This window comes from Saccopteryx bilineata, chromosome 7 (genome assembly GCF_036850765.1).
Source record: "Saccopteryx bilineata isolate mSacBil1 chromosome 7, mSacBil1_pri_phased_curated, whole genome shotgun sequence".
NCBI lineage: Eukaryota > Metazoa > Chordata > Mammalia > Chiroptera > Emballonuridae > Saccopteryx > Saccopteryx bilineata.
In genome coordinates, this window is record NC_089496.1 from 70824272 (window position 1) to 70849827 (window position 25556).

At 52.7% G+C, this 25556-nt stretch overlaps 1 protein-coding gene and 1 non-coding gene across 2 annotated transcripts; both read right to left on the minus strand.

The window, feature by feature from the left end:
- Positions 1-752: 752 nt before the first annotated feature.
- On the minus strand, positions 753-24670 carry ANPEP (alanyl aminopeptidase, membrane). Its single transcript, XM_066238352.1, has 21 exons — positions 24613-24670; positions 17785-18593; positions 16322-16464; positions 16072-16211; positions 15591-15717; positions 15348-15502; positions 14995-15108; positions 14747-14890; positions 14503-14568; positions 14282-14347; positions 12638-12813; positions 12325-12407; positions 10963-11096; positions 10819-10874; positions 9581-9728; positions 6360-6451; positions 5815-5925; positions 5520-5687; positions 4589-4729; positions 4137-4218; positions 753-1362 (listed from the first exon to the last, which is right to left on the minus strand). The coding sequence occupies exons 2-21, from the start codon at positions 18390-18392 to the stop codon at positions 1210-1212; spliced, it is 2907 nt and encodes a 968-aa protein (XP_066094449.1). The 5' UTR covers positions 18393-18593; positions 24613-24670; the 3' UTR covers positions 753-1209.
- Positions 2676-2781, minus strand: LOC136311336 (U6 spliceosomal RNA). The gene has a single exon (XR_010726737.1). It is a non-coding gene; the product is annotated as a U6 spliceosomal RNA (small nuclear RNA).
- Positions 24671-25556: the final 886 nt, after the last annotated feature.

Sequence of the window (25556 nt, forward strand, 5' to 3'; positions counted from 1 at the left end):
GGAGTCCAAGGCCCCAGCAGTTGGAGCCCCGCAGGCCTTCTGTCTGTGCTCTCTCTCTCTCTCTCTCCCTCCTCTGATGCTCAGCTGGGCATCCCGGGGCTGAGGCTGAGGGGAGCTTCCTACCACCTAGCTCTGCTTCCCAAGAAACTCCCAGCAAGTCCCATGTGAGCCGTGGAGCCCATGGGACCTAGGCCTTCTTCTTAGAGTTGGCCCTGGCCACTGGCTCCCCAAGGTGGTCAGGAGGGCACCCGCCTTTTTCAGTACGCTACTCTTGAAAACAACCAGCTTACAAAATTGATACCTCACCCATCCACCATGAATCCCAGAGCCGTGGCAGAACGTGCCCTCGGCTAGCAAGTGGCTGCATCAGGCCTGGGACCCAAGGTGTGCTGCCCTTGGTACAAGCCCTATTCTCTCACTGTCCCAGGTGTGCTGGCTGAGGTGCAGGAAGAAGGGCACTGTCAGGACCTGCTCCGGCCTGGCACCAAGCCCTGCTCTTCACACTCTGGATGGAAACACTGTACCCCGTGCCCCCCCTCCACCCCTATGGCTCCCCGGCTCCTGATGGCTCGGGCCTGACTGGGAATTCGGATGAAAGGAACATGCGGACAGACTGTGCACTGTAGGAAGGACCAGCAGGGGGGACTTCCCTCTTGTGCTCCTAGGGGTCCCAGGCCCCACAGGGCTGCCCATACACCCCTGCTTCCCTCCAGCCCAGTCTCCCCAGCTGTTGTACAGACCTGCTCCTGCTCTGGTTTAGTGGGGAGTCTGGAACCTCACCTAGAAATCCTTTATTTACATTTTCTCTTAGGAAAAAAAAAAATACAGATCTGATGCTCTGCTGAGTCCCCAGGTTCAGGGTCTTCACAGGAAAGTAAGAGAACACAAGTGAGCTCCCCGAGGCCGTCCAGAGTCCACTGAGGGCTTCTGTTCCTCTGGCCCTGGAGCTGGGCTTCCCTGAGATCAACCCCAGGGCCCTGGATGGCAGGAGCCATGGGTGCGGTTGGCACAAGGGGTAGGGCCTGGGAGGTGCTTGGACCCTCTGGCCACCAGGAGCTGGATCAGCCCCACAGGAAGAGTGGAGAGAACGTGGGCTAGGACTTCATCCCTGAGGGGAGGACGCTAGTGCCTCAGGGTCCAGGAGTGGGGGCCCTGCGTGGGGGGCCGCTGGGTCAGACACACGTGGGCATCTCACATGGGGACCAGGGACTATTTGCTGTTGTCTTTGAACCAGGAGTGCACCTTCTCCTTGTTTTCCTTCACCCACTTGATGTTGGCTTTGGTCTTCTCCAGAGCTTGCTCCAGAGCCCGGGTGGCTGAGCCGAAGCCTGTGTCCATGTTGTTCTTCTTGAACTGCTCCAGCTGCCGGAAAAAAAAGATTCTTAGTTCAGGCTCTGAGAAGAGGGGGGCCCAGTCCACAGTGGGGCTGGGGATGGCGACCACAGCCTGTTCTCCAGGACAGGAGGGGCCCGTCTTTCCCCTTTCCTGGGGCCAAGTCCTTATCCAGCACAGAGCTCAGAAATGATAGCACCTAGGAGCCATCCTAGGTGTCGTTAGCCTTCAGTGTGTGGTTCTTCATCGAGTTGACTCCCAGTTTTTAACTGAATTACAATCTCAGTCCAGTCAAGGGAGGACAGAGGAAAAAATTAAGCAGACACCACAGGGAACAACCAGCAAAATTCAAAATGTGGCCATTTCCATAATACAAATGACCCAGTTGCTTCAACAAATAAATGGTATTTTTTTTAAAAAAAGAGATGTTACAGATGAAAAGATGTATCAGAACTGGAGGTTATAAATAGGGCAATTAGACAAGAAAGAAAGAAGTAAAAATATCTCTAATTGCTGATGACATGATTTGAATATAGAAAATCCTTAGAAACCTTAAAAAAAAAATACTTGTTTAAACCAATGAGTTCAGCAAGGTTGTAGGACCTGAGAGCAATGTGTAAAAATCAACTGTGTTTCTACACACTAGCAATGAACAATCTGAAAATGAAATCAAGAAAACAGCTTCATTTATAATAGCATCAAAAAGAATAAAATACTTGGGAATAAATTTGACAAGACAAATACAAGATTGGTATGCTGAAAACTATAAAAGATTGTTGAAAGAAATTAAGAAGACCTAAATAAAAGGAGAGAAGATCCAAATGAAATTGTGTTAATGGATTGGAAGATTTAATCTTATTAATATGGCAACACTCCCCAAACTGATCTACAGATTAAACACAATCCCTATTAAATTTCCAATGGCTCTTTTTTGTAGAAATTGGCATCTGATCCTAAAACTCATAAAGAAATTCAAGGGACCCAGAAGAGACAAACAATCTTTCTTTTTTGCCATTGAAATAATTTCGTCTTTTATTTTTCAAATTAATATGCAGCCAAATGGTGCTGGCAACAGTGGATAAAGCATCATCCTAGGACACAGAGGTCCCAGGTTAGAAACCCCAAGGTCGCTGGCTTAAGCGCAGGCTCATCCAACTTGAGTGCAGGCTCACCAGCTTAAGCATGAGGTTGCACAACCTTGTAAATATACTAAAAGCCACTTAAAATGGTGAATTTTATGATACGTGAATTATTCTCAATTTTAAAAACGACAAATCAACCTAGTACAATGAATTAGCTTTGGCTTCTAATTCAAACATAACATTAATGGCAAAAAAAATTTTTTTAATATGGAACACGTCTGAATTTGTGTGTCCTCCTTGTATAGGAGCCATGCTAATCTTCTCTGTATCATTCCAATTTTAGCATATGTGCTGCCGAAGCCAGCACCAAAAAAAATATATATATATTTTTGTATTTTTCTGAAGCTGGAAACGGGGAGAGATAGTCAAACAGACTCCCGCATGCGCCTGACCGGGATCCACCCGGCACGCCCACCAGGGGGTGATGCTCTGCCCCTCTGGGGTGTCACTCTGTTGCGACCAGAGCCACTCTAGCGCCTGGGGCAGAGGCCAAGGAGCCATCCCCAGCGCCCAGGCCATCTTTGCTCCAATGGAGCCTCGCTGCGGGAGGGGAAGAGAGAGACAGAGAGGAAGGAGAGGGGAAGGGGTGGAGAAGCAGATGGGTGCTTCTCCTGTGTGCCCTGGCCGAGAATCGAACCTGGGACTTCTGCACGCCAGTCCGACGCTCTACCACTGAGCCAACCGGCCAGGGCCCAAAAAATAATTTTTTTAAAAATGTAGAGAATTTGCCTGGCCTGTGGTGGCTCAGTGGATAGAGCGTCAACCTGGAATGGTTTGAAACCCTTGGCTTGCCCGGTCAAGACACACACACACAATCAACAAGTAAGCAATGAATAACTAAAGTGAAGCAACAATGATTTGATACTTCTCGCTCCCCACCTCCTCTCTTTGTAAAATCAATAAATAAAATCTTTTTTTTTTTTTAAGTGAGAGGAGGGGATATAGTGAGACAGACTCCTGCATATGCCCCAACCAGGATCCACCCAGCAAGCCTGTTTGGGGCTGATGCTCGAAGCAACTGAGCTATCCTCAGCACCTGAGGCCAATGCTCAAACCATTCGACTGTAGGAGGGGAAAAGAGAGAGAAGGGGAGAGGGAGGGGAAGAGAAGCAGATGGTCATTTCTCATGTGTGCCCTGACTGGGGATTGAACCCGTGACGTCTACATGCCGGGCCAACACTCTATCTACTGAGCAAGTTGGCCAGGGCTCAATAAATAAAATCTTAAAGAGAATTTGAAAACAGCCTGGGTATAAGATGGTTATTAATTTCCTTGGGTTTGCTAATGACAGTGAGATTACTTCATTTTAAATACAACTAAAGTATTTAAAAGTGAAATTATATAATATCAGTGATTTGCCTAAAAATTATCCACCCCAAAAAAAGTGTCAGGAAAAATGTTGATAACTGTTCAATCTGGGTAATAGGTACATAGAGGTTCAGGATATTATTCTCTTTCCTTTTTGCCTGTATAAAATTTTCAAGATGAACTTTTTTGATTGAACTGTCACCATTTAAAAAGTCTGAACCCCCAGATCCTCTGGAAATGAGGGAGGTCTGACAAGAAGCACGTGCTCCCTATGACCACAGTCGGTAGGGGCTGAAATACCTTTCAGCTGTGCCCTTAGACTGGGGATGGGTCCCAAGGTCCAGGACTTCTTACCTGCTGTAGCTCATACTCAGTGGAGAATCGCCGAGTCACTCCCTGGATGAGGTTGGAGAAGGAGAAGGAGCCACCACCATAACTGCAGGTCAGGGAGAGAGTGCACTGTGAGGAGGGCGGGAACTAACCCTCAGTGACTGGCAGGCGACACTATATCGTCACAGCTGGCCTGTGATTGGCCCATCTTGTAGATGAGATGAAATGACACACCCAAGGAGACTTGAAGACAGGTTTCACTACAGTGTCATTACTCCCATCTCTCCAGAGATCACTCCCGCCAGCCAGACTTTCTCTTTCCTCCAAGTGGGAAAAGGAACGGCACACACCCTGCCTGGTCTTTCGACTCCCGCCCCAACTCTCTTGTCGTGCCCAGCTCTTTCTCTCCTGACTGTGGTGTTCCATGCACAAAGACAACCCCCCAGGCAGCCTTGACATGCTCTTAGCAGACTCACTCCTCAAAGAGCTTCTTCCAGTTGCTCTGGATAAAGTCCCAGGCCAGAGTTTGCCCAACAACGTTGCTGGAGATGCTGATGATGGTGGAGGTGGCATCCTGTTTCCGGATGTAGTCAGGGTTTAGCGTGTAAGCCAGGTACCTGCGCGAGCAGGATGCTGTGTTAGGGACCACTTCCAATGGCTGAAGTCAGATGATCTGACAGAGAACCAGGCTGGCAAAAGACCTGGCCCTCCCCCTACACCTCTCTTGCATCCTTTGACATCCCCTCAGCATGCTGAGGGCTGATGACCCCTTGGTCCTGCCTCCCTGTTATAGATGGGACACTGGATCTTCTATGCAGGAACACTGGCTATGCCAGGTGTCGTGCCTGACATGGACCAGGTATTTGACAAATATCCGACAGTGAAGAAAGGTGGGAAGGAGTGCTAGAGTCATGATCCCCACACCAGGTAGGGTGGCCACCCCTGTCTTTGACACTGAAGGGAACCTTCCTTTACTGGGTTCCAGGCGATAGTGTATGAGTCACACAGGGGGAGCCAGGAGCCCTCATCAAGGGCTGTGGGGAGCAACTGCCCAGCTGGATATCCAGAAGGACTGAGATCCAGCTGTGCCACAGGCCTCACAGAGAGGGAAACTGAGTCACTGTCAAGTAAAAGCTGAGAGGCCACAGCAGTGAAAAGCACAGGACATGGGCCCAGACCTGGAATCGAATCAGCGCTATCACTTCGTAAAGCTTCCAGACCTTGGGCAAACTGCTTTGCTTCTCCAAGCCTCAGTGTCCTCATTTGTAAAATGGGAACATCCTGCCCCACTGCGCAACTTTGAATGAGAATGCGGAGACACCGTGAGGCTGGTTCTTCTCTTACACCTGGGGATCCTGGTCCCCAGCGGGAAGGGAAATTCATCCAGTTCTGCTGGCCAGTCCTCACCTGTTCAGGATCCAGACCTCCTTGCTGCAGGCCAGGGCCGCACGGAGCTTGTCAGCTTCATTTACCAGCGTGGCTTTTTGGAACTGGTCCCAGGCAAAGTCCCACTCTGCCTCACCACCCTGGGCGATGGCATTGCAGTAGACAGTGGACCGCAGGTTGGGGTGGATCCTGGCATGGGGTGGGGTGGGGAGTCAGAGGTGGACGGGCAGCAGGGAGGGTGGGACCAGGGTCTGATGAGGACAGGGCTATGGCTTGAGGGACGAATGAAGACAGGGGCAGAGCAGGGGACACTTACGGATTATTAGTGGAGTTATTCATCCACTGGGAGAAGAGGTTCGACACCAATCGCTTGCAGTCAGGAAGCCCACTGGAGCAGGCGGTGCTGATGGCATTAACCTCGTTGTACCTGCCCCGGGTGACACATGGTCAGCTGTCTGGCCCAGACTCCGGAAAAGACTCTCCAGCTGACTCATGACTCCAGGCAGGGAGGCCAGGCCAGGGTGCTAAGGCTACAGTCCCCCCAGGGCATCTGGGTCCCCGTTTGCTCTGTGCCTTGGGACCCACAGGGGCCGGCACAAGGTCTAGCTCCAGCTTCCACACCAACAATCTCAATGACCAAGCTGGTGAGGAGACCTCAGAGTTTCAGTTTGGTTTCTGGGCAAAGAGGCCAGATGGGCCCATAGGCCTCCTGCTCCTAGGCGGGGTCACTCCCTGGTAGTCCTAGTCCGGCCAGGGAGTTGGGAGGTCCAAAGGGGGACCCTGCCTGGGTGTTGCTCTAGACTCCAGGTCAGGGTGGCTGGGCTCCCCATGACCTCCAGACCCAAAAGAGGGCATACTCACTGGTCCATCAGGTTTTGTGGGCGCTGAGTCCAGTTGTTGGTGATATTTCCAAAATGATAGAAGAGGGGTGTGACTTGCTTCTTCAGGTATTGCTGAGGAAAAGAAAACATGAATAGTTCAAAGGGGAAACTCAAGCCTGACCTTCCTGGAGCCCCCAGCAGCCTGTGATGGGGGTGGGCTGGAGTTGCAAGGACGAATGGCTACAGAGGACACGTGGCCAGAGGCTCAGGCCTCACCCAAGCCCAGGTAGTACTCAAAGGGGCCACACTAACCCCAGTTTCACATGATGGATTCCTCCTCAAAGCTCAGCAGCTCTAACACTCTCAAATGTCACCAGAAAATGTAGCATTGGGTTCCATTGTCCCCTGCCACCTGATTGTTAATATTGTGTTTTCTATGAAGAATTTAGAAGACAAAAGACATATGCAGAAAATACAAACCACCCAGGAGCTTACCAAAACTACAATTTCCAAATTGGTTGGGGTGAAAGAAGAGCGTTTCCTCCTCCCTTCTCCTTTTCTACCTTGTGTATTTACCACTCTGAATGCTGTACTTTTTGCCTGGCATTATAACGTAAGCCCCACCCTAGATTATCAAAATCTTTTGCAGACTCTGGTTCAACATGGTTGATCGGTTGTCATGTGTGTCAACCGGAATCCACAGCGAAATGTAAAAGAAAGAAACCGCCAAGAACAAAGAGACTAGGAGAAGAAAGAACGGTGGGAGAGGCATGCACCCCATTTAGCTGCTGGAAGGCAGAGAGAGGGAGGCGTAACAGGCTAGGCAGAGTGGGGGAGCCTGCAGCAGGGGAGGGGGAGATGGGAGCGAGGGGGCTTGCTGTGACAGACTTGGCTTTAGAAAGACAGGTCTGCGAGGGACAGAAGTGAGGCAGGATCTATAAACAAAGAGAGATGGAGTCCAAGTCCACAGAAGAAGGAATTAACCCCCAGCCCCCACTTTTCTCCTTGAAGCAGTAGGCCACCCCCTCCCTACCAAGGGCAAGGCTGAGTCAGAGGGACTCAGAACTGGGGGTCACTGTGGGGGAGGTAGCTGGACTGCAAAGGGGACCAGAGGTGAGCTTACATACTGAATGGAGGTGTCTCTCCTTGCCTTCCCCACTCACTATTCCCCAGAAAGAGAGCACCTCCAGCCTCCCGAGACAGAGGATCACGCCCTGAAGACTGCATGGTCTCAAGGGAACACCCGTGGATACTGATTCTTGAGGGTCCCCATGAGGAGTCACTTGAGCACCCAGTCACCCCACAGCGAGACCCATAGGCAACAAACCCCACCTCCCCACAGGCTTCCAATCCCGTTTTACTGCCTCATTCTCAAATCCAAAGAGACAGCTCAGCCTCCAACTCAAAAGAGGAGACCAAAGCCCACAGGAGGCTCAGAGGAAACAAGTCAATGGGAGAAAAAGAAAACTTAGGCAAAGCCTGTGATGAGTATCTTCCGAGGGGTCAGAGAAGACACCGCACAGGACGCTGGGCCGGGAGTAGCCCTCAGAAGTTTACAAATATGATTGAGGAAATGAATACAACCTGTACAGGACAGTGGGTGGGCAGGTCCGAGAGGACAGAACAAGAAGTCAATACACTGGAAGACAGGAAAGGAAAGAAAACGAGAGGGCCATAAAAATAAATAAATAATAAAGGAGAGGAAGAAAGTTTAAAGGAGCAATGCAAAACTGTCCAGATTGAAAGAGCAGAAGGATGAGGGAGGCCCATCAGGATTGAGAGAAGGGCCCACCAGCCTGCACAAGGGGAGGCAGGCCACATTCAAAGAACCGGAAACAAGAAAGGCTCTGGGTTCCTCAACAGAGACTAGACATCAGTGCAGCGAAACCCGACATTCTCTTCTTTTCTCTCTTTTAAAAAAAAATTTCTATTGATTGATTTTAGAGAGAGGATGGGAGGGAGAGAAAAACGTTGACTTGTTCCACTTGTACTTGCTGGTGGACTCCTGTATGTGCCCCAACCAGGGATTGAACCTGCAACTTTGGCGTATCAAGGTGATGCTCCAACCAACCGAGCTACCCAGGCAGGGAAACCTGACATTTTCAAGGAATAATTTCCAACATAAAAACTTCTAAACCAACATAAGTTCTCATTCCAGTGTGAAGGTGAAATGAAGGCATTTCAGGCAAATCTATCTCAGAACATCCACCTCTTACGAACCCTTTCTCAAAATTCCTGGAAGATGAGCTTCCCCAGGAGACAGAAAACTCAAGGAAGATCCCATGGTTTCAGGGACCAGGAGAACCTTCTAGAATAAGAGCTGAGTGGAGTTCCAGAAGAAAGCAGGGGTACCTGGGGGTGGGGGGTGGAAGTAAACCTGCTGTGTTATCTGATACATTTATATAACATGGAGAAAAAAGGAAACATACACATAGTACTCTATGTGGCTCAGCAGAGAATGTTATTTAAATAATCCCAACAAAGTAAATGTTACATCCTAAATTGACCCAATATTATGACTGAACCACATTTGGAAGATGAGGCGAACCCACGGTACATACATTAATGAGCTACGATGAGTTAAAACCTCATTTACCATAATACCTCATTTATCATAATGGGGAAAATGTTGAATTAAAAAAATGATCTCTTTAAGTATGATCTAATGGCTACATAATATTTCACCAAATGGATAGCCTAGTTAACGAATCCCCAACTGTTGGACATTGAAGTGTTTTTTATTTTTTGGTCTTTTATAAACCACATGGCAATGAACATCCTTAGAGACCAGCTTTTCCTAGTAGGAGCCTGAGCGCCCCCTGCTTTACAGCTGTTAACAGCTGCATCTCCCTCCCTCCTGTCCCTTGGGCAGGCTAGGCAGGTATGGGCTGCTCAGTTCACAGAGGGTTTCACTGGGGCTGAGGAGGGTGACCCAAGGCCACATAGCTGATAAAAGACAGGCATCCTGCGTCCCAGCACAGTGGCTTTTTCCAGAAGTGCTAACCTCCACATGGCAAAACTTTGCTGGAAGCCTGGGTCCTTTCCTCGCCCCTCCCAACCTGCCCGCCTTCTCAGTCCCCCTGCCTCCACTCCAGTCCCTCCTGTTCTCACCACTCTGCCTGCACTCAGCAGGGACCTGGTGCTGTGTCAGCCTGGAGGGTTTCACCACTCAGGGCAGGATTTCCATGAACTTCCTAACAGTGCCGTTTCAGGCACCAGGCAAACTGGTCCTCGTGCCTGACCAGCCGTGCCCCTCTGTACCTGCATGGAGCTGTAGACCTCGGAGCGGTCGAGCATGAGCTTGAAATAGCTCAGGCTGCTCAGGGCGGCCTGCCAGGGCATGTATTCTGTCTCTTTGGCTAGGAAGAGGGTGTTGCTCAGCGCCAAGGTGACGGGGACCCTCTGGGCACTGGGAACAAACAGAAGGGCTCAAGTAAGCACCCCTACCCAGTGCTCTCTGGGAACCCCAACCCCTTCCTGGAGTTTCAGGTCCCAGAGCCCCAACTGAGCCAGCTCTAGTGTTCACTGGGGTGGCAAACATGGGTGCTGGGCGATTCCACAAACAAGGCCAGCCCAGGCCCTGCCCTCACCCATTGCCAGCCACAATCTTCCCATTTTACGGGTGAGGAAACTGAGGCTCAAAGGGGTAAAGTGACTTGCCTAAGGCCACACAACCTGTAGAGACAGAGCCTAGATTCAAAAGGACAAAATGCCTGTGCCTTTTCCTTAATTCAGCGGTTCTCAACCTGTGGTTCGCGACCCCAGCGGGGTTGCCTAAAGCCATCGGAAAATACATAATGCATATCAGGTATTTACATTCCGAATCATAACTGTAGCAAAATTAGAGTTATGAAGTAGCCACCAAAATTATTTTTTGGTTTGGGGTCACCGCAACATGAGGAACTGTATTGCGGGGTCACGGCATTAGAAAGGTTGAGAACCACTGCCTTAATTAATCTATTTTTTTTATTACCATGGCCAGCAGCTCCTCCTCCGGCTGTTTGTGCACATTTGGTTCATAAATGTCCATGTCTATGGATTACATCACGTGTATCAAAGAGCTTAGCACAGGAAGTGGTTAATAGTTGTTTATGCATGTCACGTGTTGCCTGCTCTGTCCTCCCCAGATTTTCTAGCACTAGCACAGTGACCTAGCACAGTCAGCTCTCAGGAAAAGCTTGGCGCCATGGGTACAGTGTGACTCTGGAGTGGACGTGCCTGAGTCTGGCAGTCCATGGGTCACGTCGCCTCAGGCAAGGTACTCAAACTCAGAGTTCCAGATTCCTTATCTGGGAAATGGGGCTGTAACACTCACAATCTCCAGAGGGATGGGGACCACAGGAGGGGTGCTCCGGGCACAGGGAGCCTGCTGCACTGAGCCTGGCTCAAGTGAGAACAGCTGGTTCTCACCATGGAAATACACTTGCTAAAGTCACCAGGCTTAAGTCCATGGCTTCTAGCAGAGCCACTGTGGACCTGAGAAGGAAGGGGACACTCACCTGGCCAGGTCAAAGGCATCGTGGATGATCTGTGCCCGATTGATGACAGGGATGGCCTAGAAGGGGCAACAGAGGGTGTGACCTCAGGGTGTGACCTCAGGTGGGGCCTGGGACAGGGGACGGGGTAGGGGTGCGGACACCCACCAACAGGTTTGCCTGCAGCTGAGCCTGAATCTTCCTCCAGTTGTCTTCGTCATAGTTCACCAGGTAATAACCTGTCACATTGACGTTCAGCAAGACCCACTCTCCACTCTGGGTTTTGAACAGGTTATCCTGGGCTGTGGGAGAGAACCAGAGCTAGGGCGGGGCTGCTCAGAAGGCCACAGGCTGAACCTCGACCCTCCTCTCTCCAGGTCTCAGCAGGAGCAGCTTCCTGCAGCTTGGCAGCAGCTGGCTTGCCAGCCTCCAGGATGATGCCAAGGGGAGAAGAGGTGCGGGGGTATCGAGCAGTCTGCCCAGCCAATCTTTGCCTCTGGCTGGGGGTGACCTCAGAAAGACCATGTACCATGGCTGCACTGCAGCGCCTGCCCTGCCTCCTACAGGCTCTGTGTGCCCAGGACAGTGCTGGCTACCTGGATGTTTCTATCCTCACACCTCCTGGCCACTCAGACTCCCACCCAGTCGGCCCCCAGCACTGCCTGTCTCTTCTTCCATGGGGCGTAGTGCCCCTCCTCTCTGCTCTCCTTCTCACCCTTCCATCCTTTCTCCTGGCAGCCAGGAGGGACCCTTCCATAGCTGCAGGTCAGACCCAATCATTTGCCCACTTCCAACCTGCCCCAGCTCCTCTTGGCCCAAGGACATGGTGAGTGCCTCCTGCATCCTTCAGGAACCTCTACTCAGTCCCCATGTTCTCTCCTGCCTCTATGCTTTGCACTTGCATATGTGTGTTCCTCTGCCCAGAATACTTTCCTCTGCCACCATTAGCCTAGCTAACTATTTTTCCTCTAACACTCAGCTCACCTCCTCCATGAAGTCTTCCCTGACCTCTCCATGAAGTTGAATCTCCCTTATTCCTGGCTCCTGGCCCATGTGCCCAAGTAGCCCAGAGGTCACCCGTGCCTCTATTAAAGCATTCAGAACAGCTCTGGAAATTTTTAACTGCCCACCTTCCTTCCCTTCATTGACAGCCTTGCCCTAGGCAGAGGCCGACTTGCCTTGACCTTGGTTTCTTCAGTGCCTGGCAAAATAGGGCAGCTCATACTATGTGCCAAGCACCATTTAAAACATTTCATGTGGATTATCTCCTTTAAATCCTCACAGAGTTCAATGGGGTAGAGAGTGTTCTTTGCCCCACTTTATCAATGAGGAGATGGAGACCCGACAGGGATGGTAACTTGCCCAGGGTCACACAGCAGCAGAGTGATTAGAACCAAACAAGTTGGCTCCATTTGGGGAGTGAAATGAGGAAAGAAGCCCTCGCTGAGGCTGCTGTAACCCCCCAGCACCCGGGCCAGGAGCTGGGAGTGTGGGGTGGGGCTGCTGTCCACAAGGACAGGGCTGGATTACGTTCTGCTGGATTATCCTTCAGCCAGAAGTCCACCTGCGGGTTGCCATTTCTCAAAGACGTGATGTGAACAATCCACCGGTAGCTGCAAGAGGAGACCCGAGGTCAGGCAGTGACAGATGCCAGTTCTTGGCCACTGCCAGCAAAGAGCACCCCTGCCTGGGCTCCCACTTTCTGCCCAACCCTGGCACCAAATGCCCCAATCCTCCCGGCCCAAGAGGGAGAACCTGCCTACTGTCACGGGGGGTGAACCACGGCAGGCCAGGCCCTCCGAACCCTCACCGGGATGCCTGCCCCGTGACCCTGTCTGCTCACCCGAACTCTGAGGGGCGAGTGACAGTGGAATTGCGGTCAAGGAGGAAGTGCTCCTGGGAGATTTTCCCTGTCTTGGTGTCCACAGTGATGACAGGGAAGCCCATCTGCAGGATCCAGCGGTCCATGATGGTCTTCACAGAGTCAGGCAGTTTGATGGCTGACTGACTGTTCACAGCCTGGAAGAGGACACACAGGTGAGGAAAAACCAGTGTCACAGTCAGGGTGAGGGTAAGAGCTGTGGGCTCCCAGATGGGGGCCAGGGACAGGCTTAAGGTGGTTGTTCCTGTAGTCACAGGTCATTTTTTATCTTTCCCATGCATGTGCACTTGTTTTGTTTTTTTTAGAGAGAGAGAAAGAAGGGAGAGAGAAACACACATTGATTTGTTGTTCCACTTATTTATGTACCCACTGGTGGATTCTTGTATGGGTCCCTGACAAGGAATCAAACCCACAACCTTGGCTGAGCGACCCGACCAGGTCCATATGCATTGTTTTTGTAAAAACAACAAAACTCCAACAATATATGTTAATAGCTGAGAAAATAAAAACAAGAAGAGGGCCAGAAAGTGGGCAGAAGAGCATGTCGGAGGGTACAGGCTGAGCAGGAGGGAGCTCTGGGGGCTGCAGGAAGAGGGGGCCTCAAGGGAAGAGAGAGCAGATGGGAGCGATGGAGTTGGAGGGGCACCTGGTCTGGGGGAGGGCTCAGCTTCGCAGGACGGGGGAAATGGGAAACTGAGGCAGGGCAAGGAAGAGAGTGGAAGCGGAGGGGAGAGGCCGAGTCAGTGAGGGAGGAGGGGAGGTGGGCCAGGCTTATGGTGGAGGCACCGTGGGCTGGAGCTGGGCCCAGAGGACACTGGAGCCCAGCTGTGACTCTGCGACTGAGCCCTGGGTCTCCCCTCCCTGGTCAGTCCAGCCTTGGAGCCTGGGCACCTGGGGAGCAGCTGGCAGGAAGCCTGGGGTGTGGAGTTTTGGAGGGGCCGATCGGTTTGGGGAGGGTCTGGGGGGGCAGGGCAGCTGTGAGGGAGAGGAAGAGAGATGGTGGATGACAGAGAGCGGGCAGACTCCAGCCTACAAGAGGCAGGAGGGGAGTGCAGAGTGGGGGAGGCAGTTGGAGAGTTTGCCCCCCAGTCTGGGGCTGCTCCAGGTCTGAGTTGACAGGAATGCAGGGTGGGGTTGGATGGCAGCATCCCAGTTTGCGCTGAGGGTGCTGAGGTGCGAAGTCGTGTCTGGAGGGCCCGGGAGGGCACAGGGCAGCCAGGACTGCTGAATGAGTGGCTGAATAGGTTGAATGAGTGGCTCCGAAGTTTCGGGCAGAAGAGGGCTTGGGCGTGGGAACCATGAGCGCCTATTTCCTCAGCACTAAGATGAGGGGATTCCTCAGCTCCCGTCACGGAGCTCACTATAGGTGAGGCAGGCTGCCTGCTGTGGTCTTGGCCTATGGTTTCTCACACTACCTCCATCAAGGTGCCACCGTAGCACCCATTTTATAGATGACCAAGCAAGGCTCCCAATGACCTGCCTGAGCTGGTAAGCAGTGGGACTGGGCACATTCCCCTTACACATGTACTACTCCCTTACACATGTACTACTTCTAGCATCTCAGGACCCCAACAGAATGGCTTCAGAGGGCCGGCTGTTACCCACTTTCTGTAGGTGCTCCCACAGGTCCAGATAGGTGGTGCTCTTGTAGGCAAAAGTCTGGAGGTAGGACTGTGGGAAAAAAGGCCATGGTGAAAAAAAGCTGGTGTCCCCCAGGCTCTGCCACTCAACCTCTGGGGCGGGCTGGGGCTGGGGCACAAGGGGCAGCGGCTGGAGGAAGCCCCCTTCCCTGCCACCACCACCAATGGCTGGCCAAGCACACTCACCGCCAGACCCTTCTTGAAGAGCTCCTCGGTCAGGAAGCTGGACAGCATCCTGAGGACGGAGGCTCCCTGGGGGAGAGGCAGGGCTCAGAAAACTGTGCTGAGCCAGCAGGACCCTGTAACCCCATCGGGCTGGGACAAGTGCTCCCAGAGCCCCAGCGGCAGTGGGGTCCCTGCAGGCCGAGTCTCCGCCTCCTTCCCCACACCCCTCACTGGCTCAGGGCTAATGCAGAGGCTGGGGCAGCACCTTGCTGTAGGAGATGGAGTCGAACATCTCACTGATCTGGGCTGGTGTGTTGACCTCCTGGGCAGGGGTGGACAGCGGGTGGGAGGAGGCCAGGGCGTCCACAGCCATCACGCGGTACACATCGTTCAGCACTATGAGGTCTTTCTGCAAAACCCCAACAGCCATCAGTAGACTGTCCTGGGAGGGGTGACACAGGTCTTCCCTTGTGCCCACACCCAGACCCCGGGGACCCTGTGCAGCTGGCTCACCAGGTTCCAGCTGGGCTCTGCCTTGTCAGCACCCAGGAACTCCACGTAAGAGGCAAAGCCCTCGTTCAACCACAGGTCGTTCCACCAGGCCACGGTCACCAGGTTCCCAAACCACTGTGGAGGACAGCGGTCAGCCCAGCCAGCTACTCTGGCCTTGCGTTCACCACCAGGACTCAGAGCAGCCCTTCAGGAGCGCCCCCACATGCTAGGCCGAGCTGGCGAGCCTCTAACATCATTATGATCCCCCCCTGCCATTTCCCCTCTCAGCTGCCAAAGGCAGAGCCAGGACCTGTGTCATTGCCTTCCAGAACCCCCCTGCCTCTTGCTCTGCACTCCCCGTGCTGAGGGGCTACCTGATGGGCCAGCTCGTGAGCAATCACGGTGACCACCCGCTCCTTGTTGCTGCTGGAGGAAGACGTTGGGTCAAACAGCAGAGAGTTCTCCCGGTAGGTCACCAGCCCCCAGTTCTCCATGGCACCCGCGTTGAAGTCAGGCAAGGCGATCTGGTCTGTGGGACCCAGGCAGTTGGCAGGATGGCCCCTGGCCATGGAGCCCCCTCTGCTGTCGCCCCCCCTACTATGACGCCCTTCTCTCACCAGATTTTTCGAGGGGGTAAGATGTGTTATAATGTTCTGCAAAGAAGTTTAGGATGTCGCCTGTCACATTCAGGGCATATCTGCCATGATCGGCCATGGTTGCACTAGGCCGAGCCCAGATCCGGATCTGCAAAGAGGGTGGAGGTAAGTCAGGGGCCCCTTTTGGGTCCTGCTGCAGGTGGGCTGAGTCCCAGACACTGGACAAAGTTAAAATGGGAGGCCTGGTCAGCAGAAGAGAGGGTTGGGGTCTCCGAGGGGCTTTGTGTCCTAGGACGGAGTCTTTGAGAAGTAACAATAGTCATAATCACCATCTGTCTGGCACCTATGGGTCGGGAACTCTGTTAATGAGGAGAGACCCATTTTTCAGCTGCAGACACTGGCCTAACAATTCAAGGACCGGGACAGGGATGAAGCTAAACAAAAATCTCCCTCAGGCAAGGCCAATCCTGGGAAGGACAAGCAGGTGGGCCCAGCTTCGTACCAGGACACCATTGGGCGCCATCGTCTCCACACTCGTGAACTCGCTAACGATGTAGGCCAGCAGGTACGTGGACATTACAGGCGTGGAATGAAACTCAGTGATACTCCAGGTGGGGTCTTCAAGAAACGGGACACTGGAACCTGAGCATGGAACATTCAGGCGTGTAGGCATGCACCCTCCCCCCTGCCCTGGCCCAGCCCTGAGGTGTTGGCTTCCCAAGGCTGTGTGGCCCCAGGACACACCCACTCACTTTTGGGCAGCATGTTGGACAGGGCCGTGAGGTTACTGGGGTGGATGAGGGTGATGTTAAACCTGGCTTTCATGGCTGGCTCGTCAAAGCATGGGAAGGATTTCCGGGCATCTGCAGATTGCATCTGTGTCGTGGCCAGCACCCTGCCCAAACCAGGGTGTTAGAGGGATTGCCAGCAGAACGCCTGCTCCAGTAAGGGGGCTGGGGGTGCTTTAGGGTATTGCTGGGTGTGCAGGGGAAGGGACACGGAGGGCTGATCCGGCCTAATCCCTGCCCTCCCTGTTTCACCCCCGCGGCCTCCAGCCCCTGATAGAACAGCTGACCCTGTGAGATCAGAGCTCCTTCTGGACTCAGGGTCAAAGTCCAGGCAGGCTTCATCCCTGCATTAGTTGGGAGACCAAACTTCTCTCCTCTGAGCCTCAGTTTTCCTGTCTAAATAAGGGGCACTTTCATCAGTCATCCCTGGCTCCCTAAAGTGGGGACGGGAGGCCCTCTAGGAAAGGATTTGTTGTCTTGGTAGCTGCTCCCCCCAGAGCTACAGATAAAGCAATGGATCAGCCAAGGACTCCAGAAGTTCCAAAGGCCTCGAACCCAAGCCCTTCTTTGGTCCTCAGACTCCAGCTCTGCCTCATTTCTGAGAATCTGCCCCAGCTGACAGACTCAGCTCCAACTCATTTTTTTTTTTTATTTAGTGAGAGGAGGGGAGACAGAGACAGACGCCTGCATGCCCCCCCCCCCAGGATCCACCCGGCAAGCCCTCTAGGGGGTAATGCTCTGCCCATCTGGGGCTTTGCTCCAACAATAGCGCCTGAGGCAAGGCCATGGAGCCATTCTCAGCGCCCGGGGCCAACTCGTTCCACTCGAGCCATGGCAGCAGGAGGAGAGGAGGAGAGAGAGAGAGAGGGAGAGAGAGAGAGAGAGAGAGAGAGAGAGAGAGAGAGAGAGAGAGAGAAAGAGAGAAGAGGAGGAGTGGAGAAGCAGATGGGCGCTTCTCCTGTGTGCCCTGACCGAGAATTGAACTCAGGACATCCACATGCCGGATTGACGCTCTACCATTGAGCCAACTGGCGAGGGCCCAACTCACTTTTTTTTTTTTTTAATTTTTCTGAAGATGGAAATGGGGAGGCAGTCAGACTCCCGCATGTGCCCAACCAGGATCCACCCGGCATGCCCACCAGGGAGCAATGCTCTGCCCCTCTGGGGTGTTGCTCTGTTGCAACCAGAGCCATTCTAGCACCGGAGGCAGAGGCCATGGAGCCATCCTCAGCACCCAGGCCAACTTTGCTCCAATGGAGCCTTGGCTGCGGGAGGGGAAGAGAGAGACAGAGAGGAAGGAGAGGGGGAGGGGTGGAGAAGCAGATGGGCGCTTCTCCTGTGTGCCCTGGCTGGGAATCGAACCCGGGACTCCTGCACGCCAGGCTGACGCTCTACCACTGAGCAAACCGGCCAGGGCCCCAACTCACTTTTTGACATTGCCGTCCATGTACTCGCTGCGGTAGAAGCCTGCCAAGTCATCAGCCAGCTCCCCCTCGAACACAGTGTCCATTTCGTACATGCTGCCCTTGTTCAGTGGGCTCTTCAGGTGCACCACCAGGTACTCGGTGATCTCTACCAGCTCGGTCCTCTCAATTTCGGGGGCCTGGGAGCCTCCCACATCCCGCAGGACAACCATGTGCCCGTTGGTTTTGGTGTAATTGAGCTTTTTGCTGTGAATGATGATGACATTGGTGGACTCGTTGCATATGAAGCGGACAGTACTTGAGCCCTTAAAGATGTACAGGCCATTCTCATTGGGGGTGAGGTAAGGCCTCAGCTTCACCTGGTAGGAGTCGGGCACCAGTGTTTTGGGGAGGCGGTATCGGTTCCATGGCTTGCTCTGGTCCAAGGTGGTGGCCACAGTGGTGGACACGGTGGTGGTGGGGCTGGTGGAGGCCTCAGCAGAGTTCTCAGCATTCTTGTTCTTCTCCTGGGCATATACCACAGACAGAGCGATGATGGTGCACACAGCTGCCACCCCCAGGATGATGCCCAGGATACCTAGGGTCTTGGAAATGTAGAAGCCCTTGGCCATGGTGAGGGTGGGAAGGGAGCTTGGGAAGCTCAGGGCCGGCAGGGAACAGAGCAGCCTGGGGCCAGGCTTATATTCCAGAGAGGAGGAGCCCCACAGCCCGCAGACTGGGCAAAAATTAACCAGACAGGCGAAGGTCACTGCACTGGGCAGGGGCGCGCTTTGCCCAGGCTCTGGAGAGGAGATCCAGGAATAGTGCACCTGCTGGAAGCAAACAGTGTCTGGTTACAGGCTGCTGGCTGCCCTGGAGCCTGCCTGACAGAGTGCTGAAGGGTAAGGGGCAGGCTGCAGGCTCAGTGGTGGGGGAGCAGCCACTATCTGTGTGCAAGCTGAGTTGGTGAGGACAGAAGTAGGAGTATCAAGGTTAGAGTGAGGGAAGGACTTCCCAGGAACAAGAGGTGGGAGATGCAGAGAATGAGAGAGTCAGTTTCTGGGTCAAGAACACACTGGGTCTCCCCTGTGGTCCAGAGCTGGAAGGATGTCTATTCCTCAGTGACTTGCTCCCAGAGTAGGCTCCTACTGCATTCCTCTAGAGTAGGTAGGGCTCCCAGCTACCCCTGTCTTTTCCCTCAATTATCAGCTCACTGCATAGAATAAAACAAGTTGCTTTGCCTCCTTTTTTTTTTTAAAGAGAAAGACAGGAAGGGAGAGAGGTGAGAAACATCACTCTTAATCGTGTCACTTTAGTCGAACTTTAGCAAGGGGGCTCAAGCCGAGCCAGTGACCCCTTGCTCAAGCCAGCAAACATAAGATTATGGTGATTATACCGCACTCAAGTTGACAAGCCTGCGCTTAAGCAGGTGACCTTCAGGTTTTGAACCTGGGGTCTTAGCATCCCAGGTCAGTGGTCTATCCACTGTGCCACCACTGGTCAGGCAAGTTGTTTTGCCTTTTTTTTTTAAGTTTTTTTTTTTTTTAATTTATTGATTTTACAGAAACAGGAGAGAGAGGGGAGTGTGGAGCAATAAGTATTAACTCATAGTTGCTTCACTTAGTTGTTGATTGCTTGCTTGTTTTATGTGCCTTGAGACCAGGCAAGCCCAGGGTTTCGAACCAGCAACCTCAGTGTTCCTGGTCGACACTTGATCCACTGTGCCACCACAGGTCAGGCAGTTTTGTCTTTCTAAGAGAAGAAGTGGTGGAGGCTTAACCTCTTGACCAGGCATGATCTTGGGGCGGCAGCTTGATCTTTCTGAGACCTCTTTCCTCATAATGATAGTATTTACCTCTCTTGTTTGTTGAATAGATTTAATGAGAAAAAGATACTAAACACCACATAGCAGAAACTAAAAATCGTCCCCACCTTTTTTACCCAGAGCTCACCCACTGCCTCTCTCCCTATCCTTGGTAGAAATGAAGATAGTACTTATCATACTCAATAAAATATGTTCTCAGAGGACAACGATGTTCATTATTATTCTTCCCATTCACCAGCCCAGTTTCTCAGACCTTGGCTATTGGCTGACCCTCATCTCCACAGCCAATTCCCCCCTCCTATGATTTCACCATGTCCTTGGTCAAAGCCACTCTTTATGTGGACACCGCTGTCCCCTCATGGACTCCCCACATCCACTGCCCCCCCCAACTCTTTGCCACACCAATTAAATCATTATTTTCTACCACTGCTTAAATCCTTCTCTTTGGTTTTGGAATTCAGACCAAATCTTCTAAAGGGACCCCCAAGTTTAGGTGCTATCAGCTTGCCCACTGTCCAGCCTCGTTTTCACCACATTCCCCTCTGTTTTGGTCCTCTAGCCTCTCTGGACCTCACCCAGCCCCCTCACCATTGGACCTTTGTACTTGCTGTTTCCTCCATCTGGGTCATCTTCTCTCCCTTCTTATCTGGGTTAATTCCTATTTATCCTTCAAGTCTTTCTTAGAGAAGATGCCTGACTTCTCTGACCTAGTCAAGTCCCTATTAGTTCCATTAGCACCACAAACCTTTTCTTCAAAGCCCTGTAACTCAGTGAGTTTTCCATTTGATCTGTGTCGTTGATGACTTGAGTCCTGCCTATTTCCACCACAAACTGGAAGCCCCCTGAGAGCAGGACCTTGGCTGCTTCTGCTTACCAGTACTTGGCACATGCCTGGCACATAGTAAGTGCTTAAGCACATACTTGTTGAGTGAATGCACACACGGGCGAATGAATAAGTGAATGGGTCAATTCAGGAGTCTCGCCTTATTGAAGTCTTTCTAGCCCATCTCCCCTCCTGTTCCTGCCCCGCCTCTTGTCCTAGGAGAACTGTCTACCCCCTTCTGTGAGCTCCATTCGTGGCAAACAAGCAGGACTCCTGTTGGGGCCAAATGCATCTCAGGACTCATATCTGTTTGCTCCACCAGCTTCTCAGCTCCTTCGTCTGCCACTCCCTGGGCCTGCATGAAGGCTTGTTCAGTGAATATATGTGTGAACTGACTCAGAGATGAATTCATTCAGGTATAACTGCAAGAGTGAATGACTGCCACCAGCCATCTGGCCAGCAGAGGGTCTTCAGGGGAATCCTGGGTATCCACCTTTCAGAGGGAGGGTGCTCCAAGCGCTCAGCACACCCTGTGCCCAGGGCCCTGGTCTGGGCAGTGTGGACTTCCCACAGCCGTGACCAGCAGTCACCCTATCAGGTCTGGGCTGATGGCCAAGGGACACCAATGAGAAGCCAAGTGCTGAGGGCAAAGCTGCAGCTTGGGCATGGTGACAGAAGGAATGGTGACACCCAAGGGGGATGTAGCATGTGTTCCCAGTTCCCTCAATCAGTGCTAGAATTTGCCAAGGAAGGCCATCTGTATAGCACCCCTGGAGACTGGCACCTACGACCCATGCAGCCCCCTGAACTGTACCTCATGTGTCGTTGGTGGGGCCTGCAGCCCCTTCTACCTTTGCAGCGGAAAGACCCACAAATCTGCTTGGCCTAATCCCTTCTCCAAACAAAGAAAGAGGCCCCGCCTGGCCCACCATAGTCTTTTCCTGTTTGCTTTGGACACGGCCCACGGGCCCAGCTGGCTGGAATCTTGACTCTTTCGGAAAGGGCCTCTGGTCTTCAAAGTGGGCGCAGCAGGCAGCCCTCTGCCCCTGTGATGAGAGGTCCCGGCTCCGGGCGCCGGGCCAGCCCAGCTGTGGGGTGCAGAAAGGGATGCGCTCCATAGCCCCCTCCTCTGTAGTACTGAAAAGAGCCCTCTCCTTCAGCCCCTGCTGTGGCTCAGGCCTGCCATCTCTACACCCCACCAGAAAGTGGTGGCAATGCAGCCCTTCCCTGTCACCCAATGCCACCACACACCCTGGCACAGAAGCCTTCCTCTCCCGCCCAGTTTCTGGCTCCTCACTGCCCTCAGTATAAAACCTCAACTCTGAGCCTCAAGACCTTTTGTGAATTTGACCCTCGCGCTCCTGTTTCCAATGCCCACTGTGGCTCCAGCTGCCAGCATTTCCCCGGCAGCTTTTTTCCCCCATTTTTTTCTAAATTTATTGATTGGTTGATTTTAGAGAGAGAGGAAGGGGGAGTGAAAGAGAGAGACAGAAACAATGACCTGTTCCTGTATGTGCTCTAATCAGGGATTGAACCCACAACCTTTTCCTATCAGAACGATGCTCCAACCAACCAAGCTATCAGGCCAAGGCCCCTCTGGGCTTATGTCTGCGCCTTTGTTCATCCTGTAAAATGCACGTGTTGCATTTTTTCCCAATACATGTTTCAATTCATGACTACTGACTTAAAAAGTATTCATCTGGGTAGCTCCTAAAATCATCTTGTATGGCTACACCCACTTTCGGAATTGCTGCTCCATCCCACATGATTCTGGGGGTGGCATCATGGGTATTTGTTTTTGGAATGGAACCTTTCTGCAGGTGAACAAAATGCGTGTTCCTTTTACTGTTCGTTTCTCGACTGGGGACAAACCAAGTACCTCCAGCCCCATCTCAACCAAAGCAGCCTTTCCGTGGCTTTATATATTTCTTCCCTGCCTATGTCTTGGTCTAGAGAACAAAATATCCTCTAAATTAAAAAAATATATATATTAAGGTTGAAATTGATCATGCAAGAGAATATTTAAGGTAGAGCCACACGTCTGGAAAACATCGACTGAATGAGAAAAGGCAGCTTTGACTCAGACGTCGGGGGGACAGGTTGCCTTTTACTGAAACATGAAAATGCCAGGCACCTGGGAAGGACTATGGCAGGGAGGACCAGCAATCAGGCAAACTGCGATGAGATGCAGGCTCTCTCACTGACCTTGGGGGTCTTGGGTAAGCTAATCACACTCACTCAGTCACAACGCTACTCACCCAACCCATCCTGTCAGCTGCAGGGCTGGGTGAACTGGGAGCAAGCGGGCAAACTGAGTCCATCTGTTTGCTCTGAAGGAATAGTGAGTAGGCAGCAAAGATGAGGCTGGGGCCTCAACACAGGCTACACTCTGGCCTCTCTGGCCCCTGGCCTTCTCCAGGCTTCTGAGCCCTCCACCCACAGCTGCATGAGACTTGGCCTGGGCCAGCCCCCGGGGTGCTTCCTCTGGGAGGCTGGGACATTGTCCATCCTGTGAGAACCTTAGAAGGCTCCCTGATGGGAAGTCAGCTTCTGTGTCAGCCTCTGGAGCCCGATGTAGGGCGCTCGAGAGGGAAGGAGCAGAGGGGACCTAGTGGGACTGGGAGAAGTACACCAGCCATGGGGGAAACATTCTGGGCTGCAGATCCTTCTTAGAAACTCCCATCTGTTTAACTGAGTACCTACCATGTGCGCTACCAGGATAAACACTACTATTTGGTAGCTGAAGAAACCAAGGTACAGAGAGGGTAAGTGGTTTGCCCAAGGTCACATAGCTAGTTAGTGGCAGGTTATACAGGCTTAACTACACATGCTTCCTAAAGCATCTTCCCATATCCCCACCCCATTTTCTACTACGCAGTGCCCATGAGGGTTAGAGACCACAGGAGGGGAACACGCACCTGTTAGTGTGGTAACCTGGAGGCACATCCCCACTTCTACTTGGCCATGCCCTCATTTCATCCCACCACCACCCTACATGTCTACTGCCCCACCTGCAAAACAGATGACCTGAGGGCCCATCTGGTCCAAGACTTCCCCTTTTACAGGTGAATATACTGAGACCCAGATAGGTCTGTGTCATTTAGACACTAAGCCACAGTCAGACCTCAGGGCTAACTGAGACTAGTGCTCGGATCACCTGAAGACACAGCCTGGCTGGTGTGGTCCCTGGGCTGGGCTGGTGGGAGGAGGGGGTTCAAGTCACAAAACCCAAGGCAGGGCTCACCTGGGCCCCCCTGCACTGCAGGGGTTTGGAGGTGTGAGGTAAGGACCCCATTGGCCCCATTTGGAGGAGCCCTCCCCAGAACAAGTGCAGGTACAGTGGGAACCTTGATCGGTGCATTGGGAAACCGGCATCCCGATGGGGTGATTGTATAGAGAGAGGGAGACCGCGATTGTAAAATGGGTGCTTAAAAATAGGAGTACAGCCTGGCCTGTGGTGGTGCAGTGGCTAGAGTGTCATCGACCTGGAACGCTTAAGTCACGGGCTCAACCCTGGGCTTGCCTGGTCAAGGCACATACAGCAAGCGATGAACAACTCAAGTGAAGCAACTATGAGTTGATAATTCTCGCTCTCCCCTTTCCTCTCTCTGTAAAAGTCAATAAATAAAATCTTCAAAAAGAAAAAAAAAGAAAAAGAAAAAAGAAAGAAAGAAAGAAAAAGAAAAGAAAGGAGTACACTTTTCCTCTTCTCTTGGGGGGCCAGCGAAGGGCTTTGGACAGAGGCAAAATTTGAAAAGCTCTTGAAGAGGCCCGCGGAGCCATCTCTTCTAGAGGCTAAACGCCCCGGGATTTTCTTTCCTCTCTGGCTCCACCCTGCCCACTAGAGACTAAGTGCTCAGGCTCACCTTTAGTCCCACCACCGCGTGAGGCAAACCTTAGCAGGGTGCAGTCCACCCCTTCCCCCGGAACCAGGTCTCCCCACCATCCCTCCCCCAGAGGCTCCAGCAGCCCCCTCCCACCCTGGGGGCCACCTCTCCAGGTGGGCGGACCCCTGCCCCAACTGAGCCAAGAAGAGATACAGTGGGATCTTGGCTAAAGAAATTCTTGGCTCTCCCTGGGCCTTAGTGTGCCCGCCCCAGAAAGGGGCGTGGGCAGCAGCTGTGGGGCTCCCTGTGCGTGCTGGCGTCGGGTCCCTGCCCTCTCCCCAACACCCCCGTACCCGCTCCACCGGCCCTCCACTTGCCTGGGCCACCGGAGCCACCTCCAGGAGGACGAGCTGTACTAGCCACCCGCAAACCCCACCAGGACCTGACTCCTCCTTTCGCAGGCTTTTTAAAGGGAAGTAACCTGACCCGGCTACTACTCCTCCGGGTTTAACCCTTTCGGGCCGCCCACCAACAGCTGCGCCTGGACTCGCTTGCCCGTCCCTTACCGGTGTCCCCTGACAGCCCTGACAGGCAGACGACAGCCCCGAATGGGTCCTTGGTTCCTGGTCTCCTGCCACTCAATCCCCCGCATGATCCCCACTGTGGCCATAGCCTGGGGCCCCACCTCTACACATCTGGACAGCATCTGCCATTGGGGGAGGGGCACAGAGCTCGGCCTTTCCAGCTGGGGTGAGGGAAGCCCCAGTCATCCAGGAAAAAAACCCTCGAATCCTGCCAACTCCAAAGATGGGTGTTCCGGATAACTGAATCTTGCCAGGACGTTTATTTAACTTTCATGATTCCAGGGGCTTATCAGAAAGAAGGCAGAGCAGAAGGTGGACCTAGCAAATAAAGTGACTGGAGCCAGGGGACGGGCTTCTCACCAGATGCTGCTTCCAGAGGCTGTGCAGGCAGGGGCGGGGTCCTTCTCTTCTCTGAGCATCTTTTTACTGGGCAATACCAGATGGTATCAGTATTCATTTCCTGTGGCTGCTGTTAACAAATTAACACAAACTCAAAACAACAGCGCACTTACTTTACAGTTTTGTAAGTCAAGTCCAAAATGGATCTCACCAGGCTGCACTCAAGGGCATTCACAGGGCTTTCTTCTGGCCACCCACGGAGCATCTGTGGGTGTGTGTTTTTTTGTTTGTTTTTTTGTTTTGTTTTGTTTTGCCCCTTTTCAGCTTTTGGGGGCTGCCCACATTCCTTGGCTTGTGGCCTCTACCATTTTCTTTTTTCCTTTTTTTTTTAAAGGTTG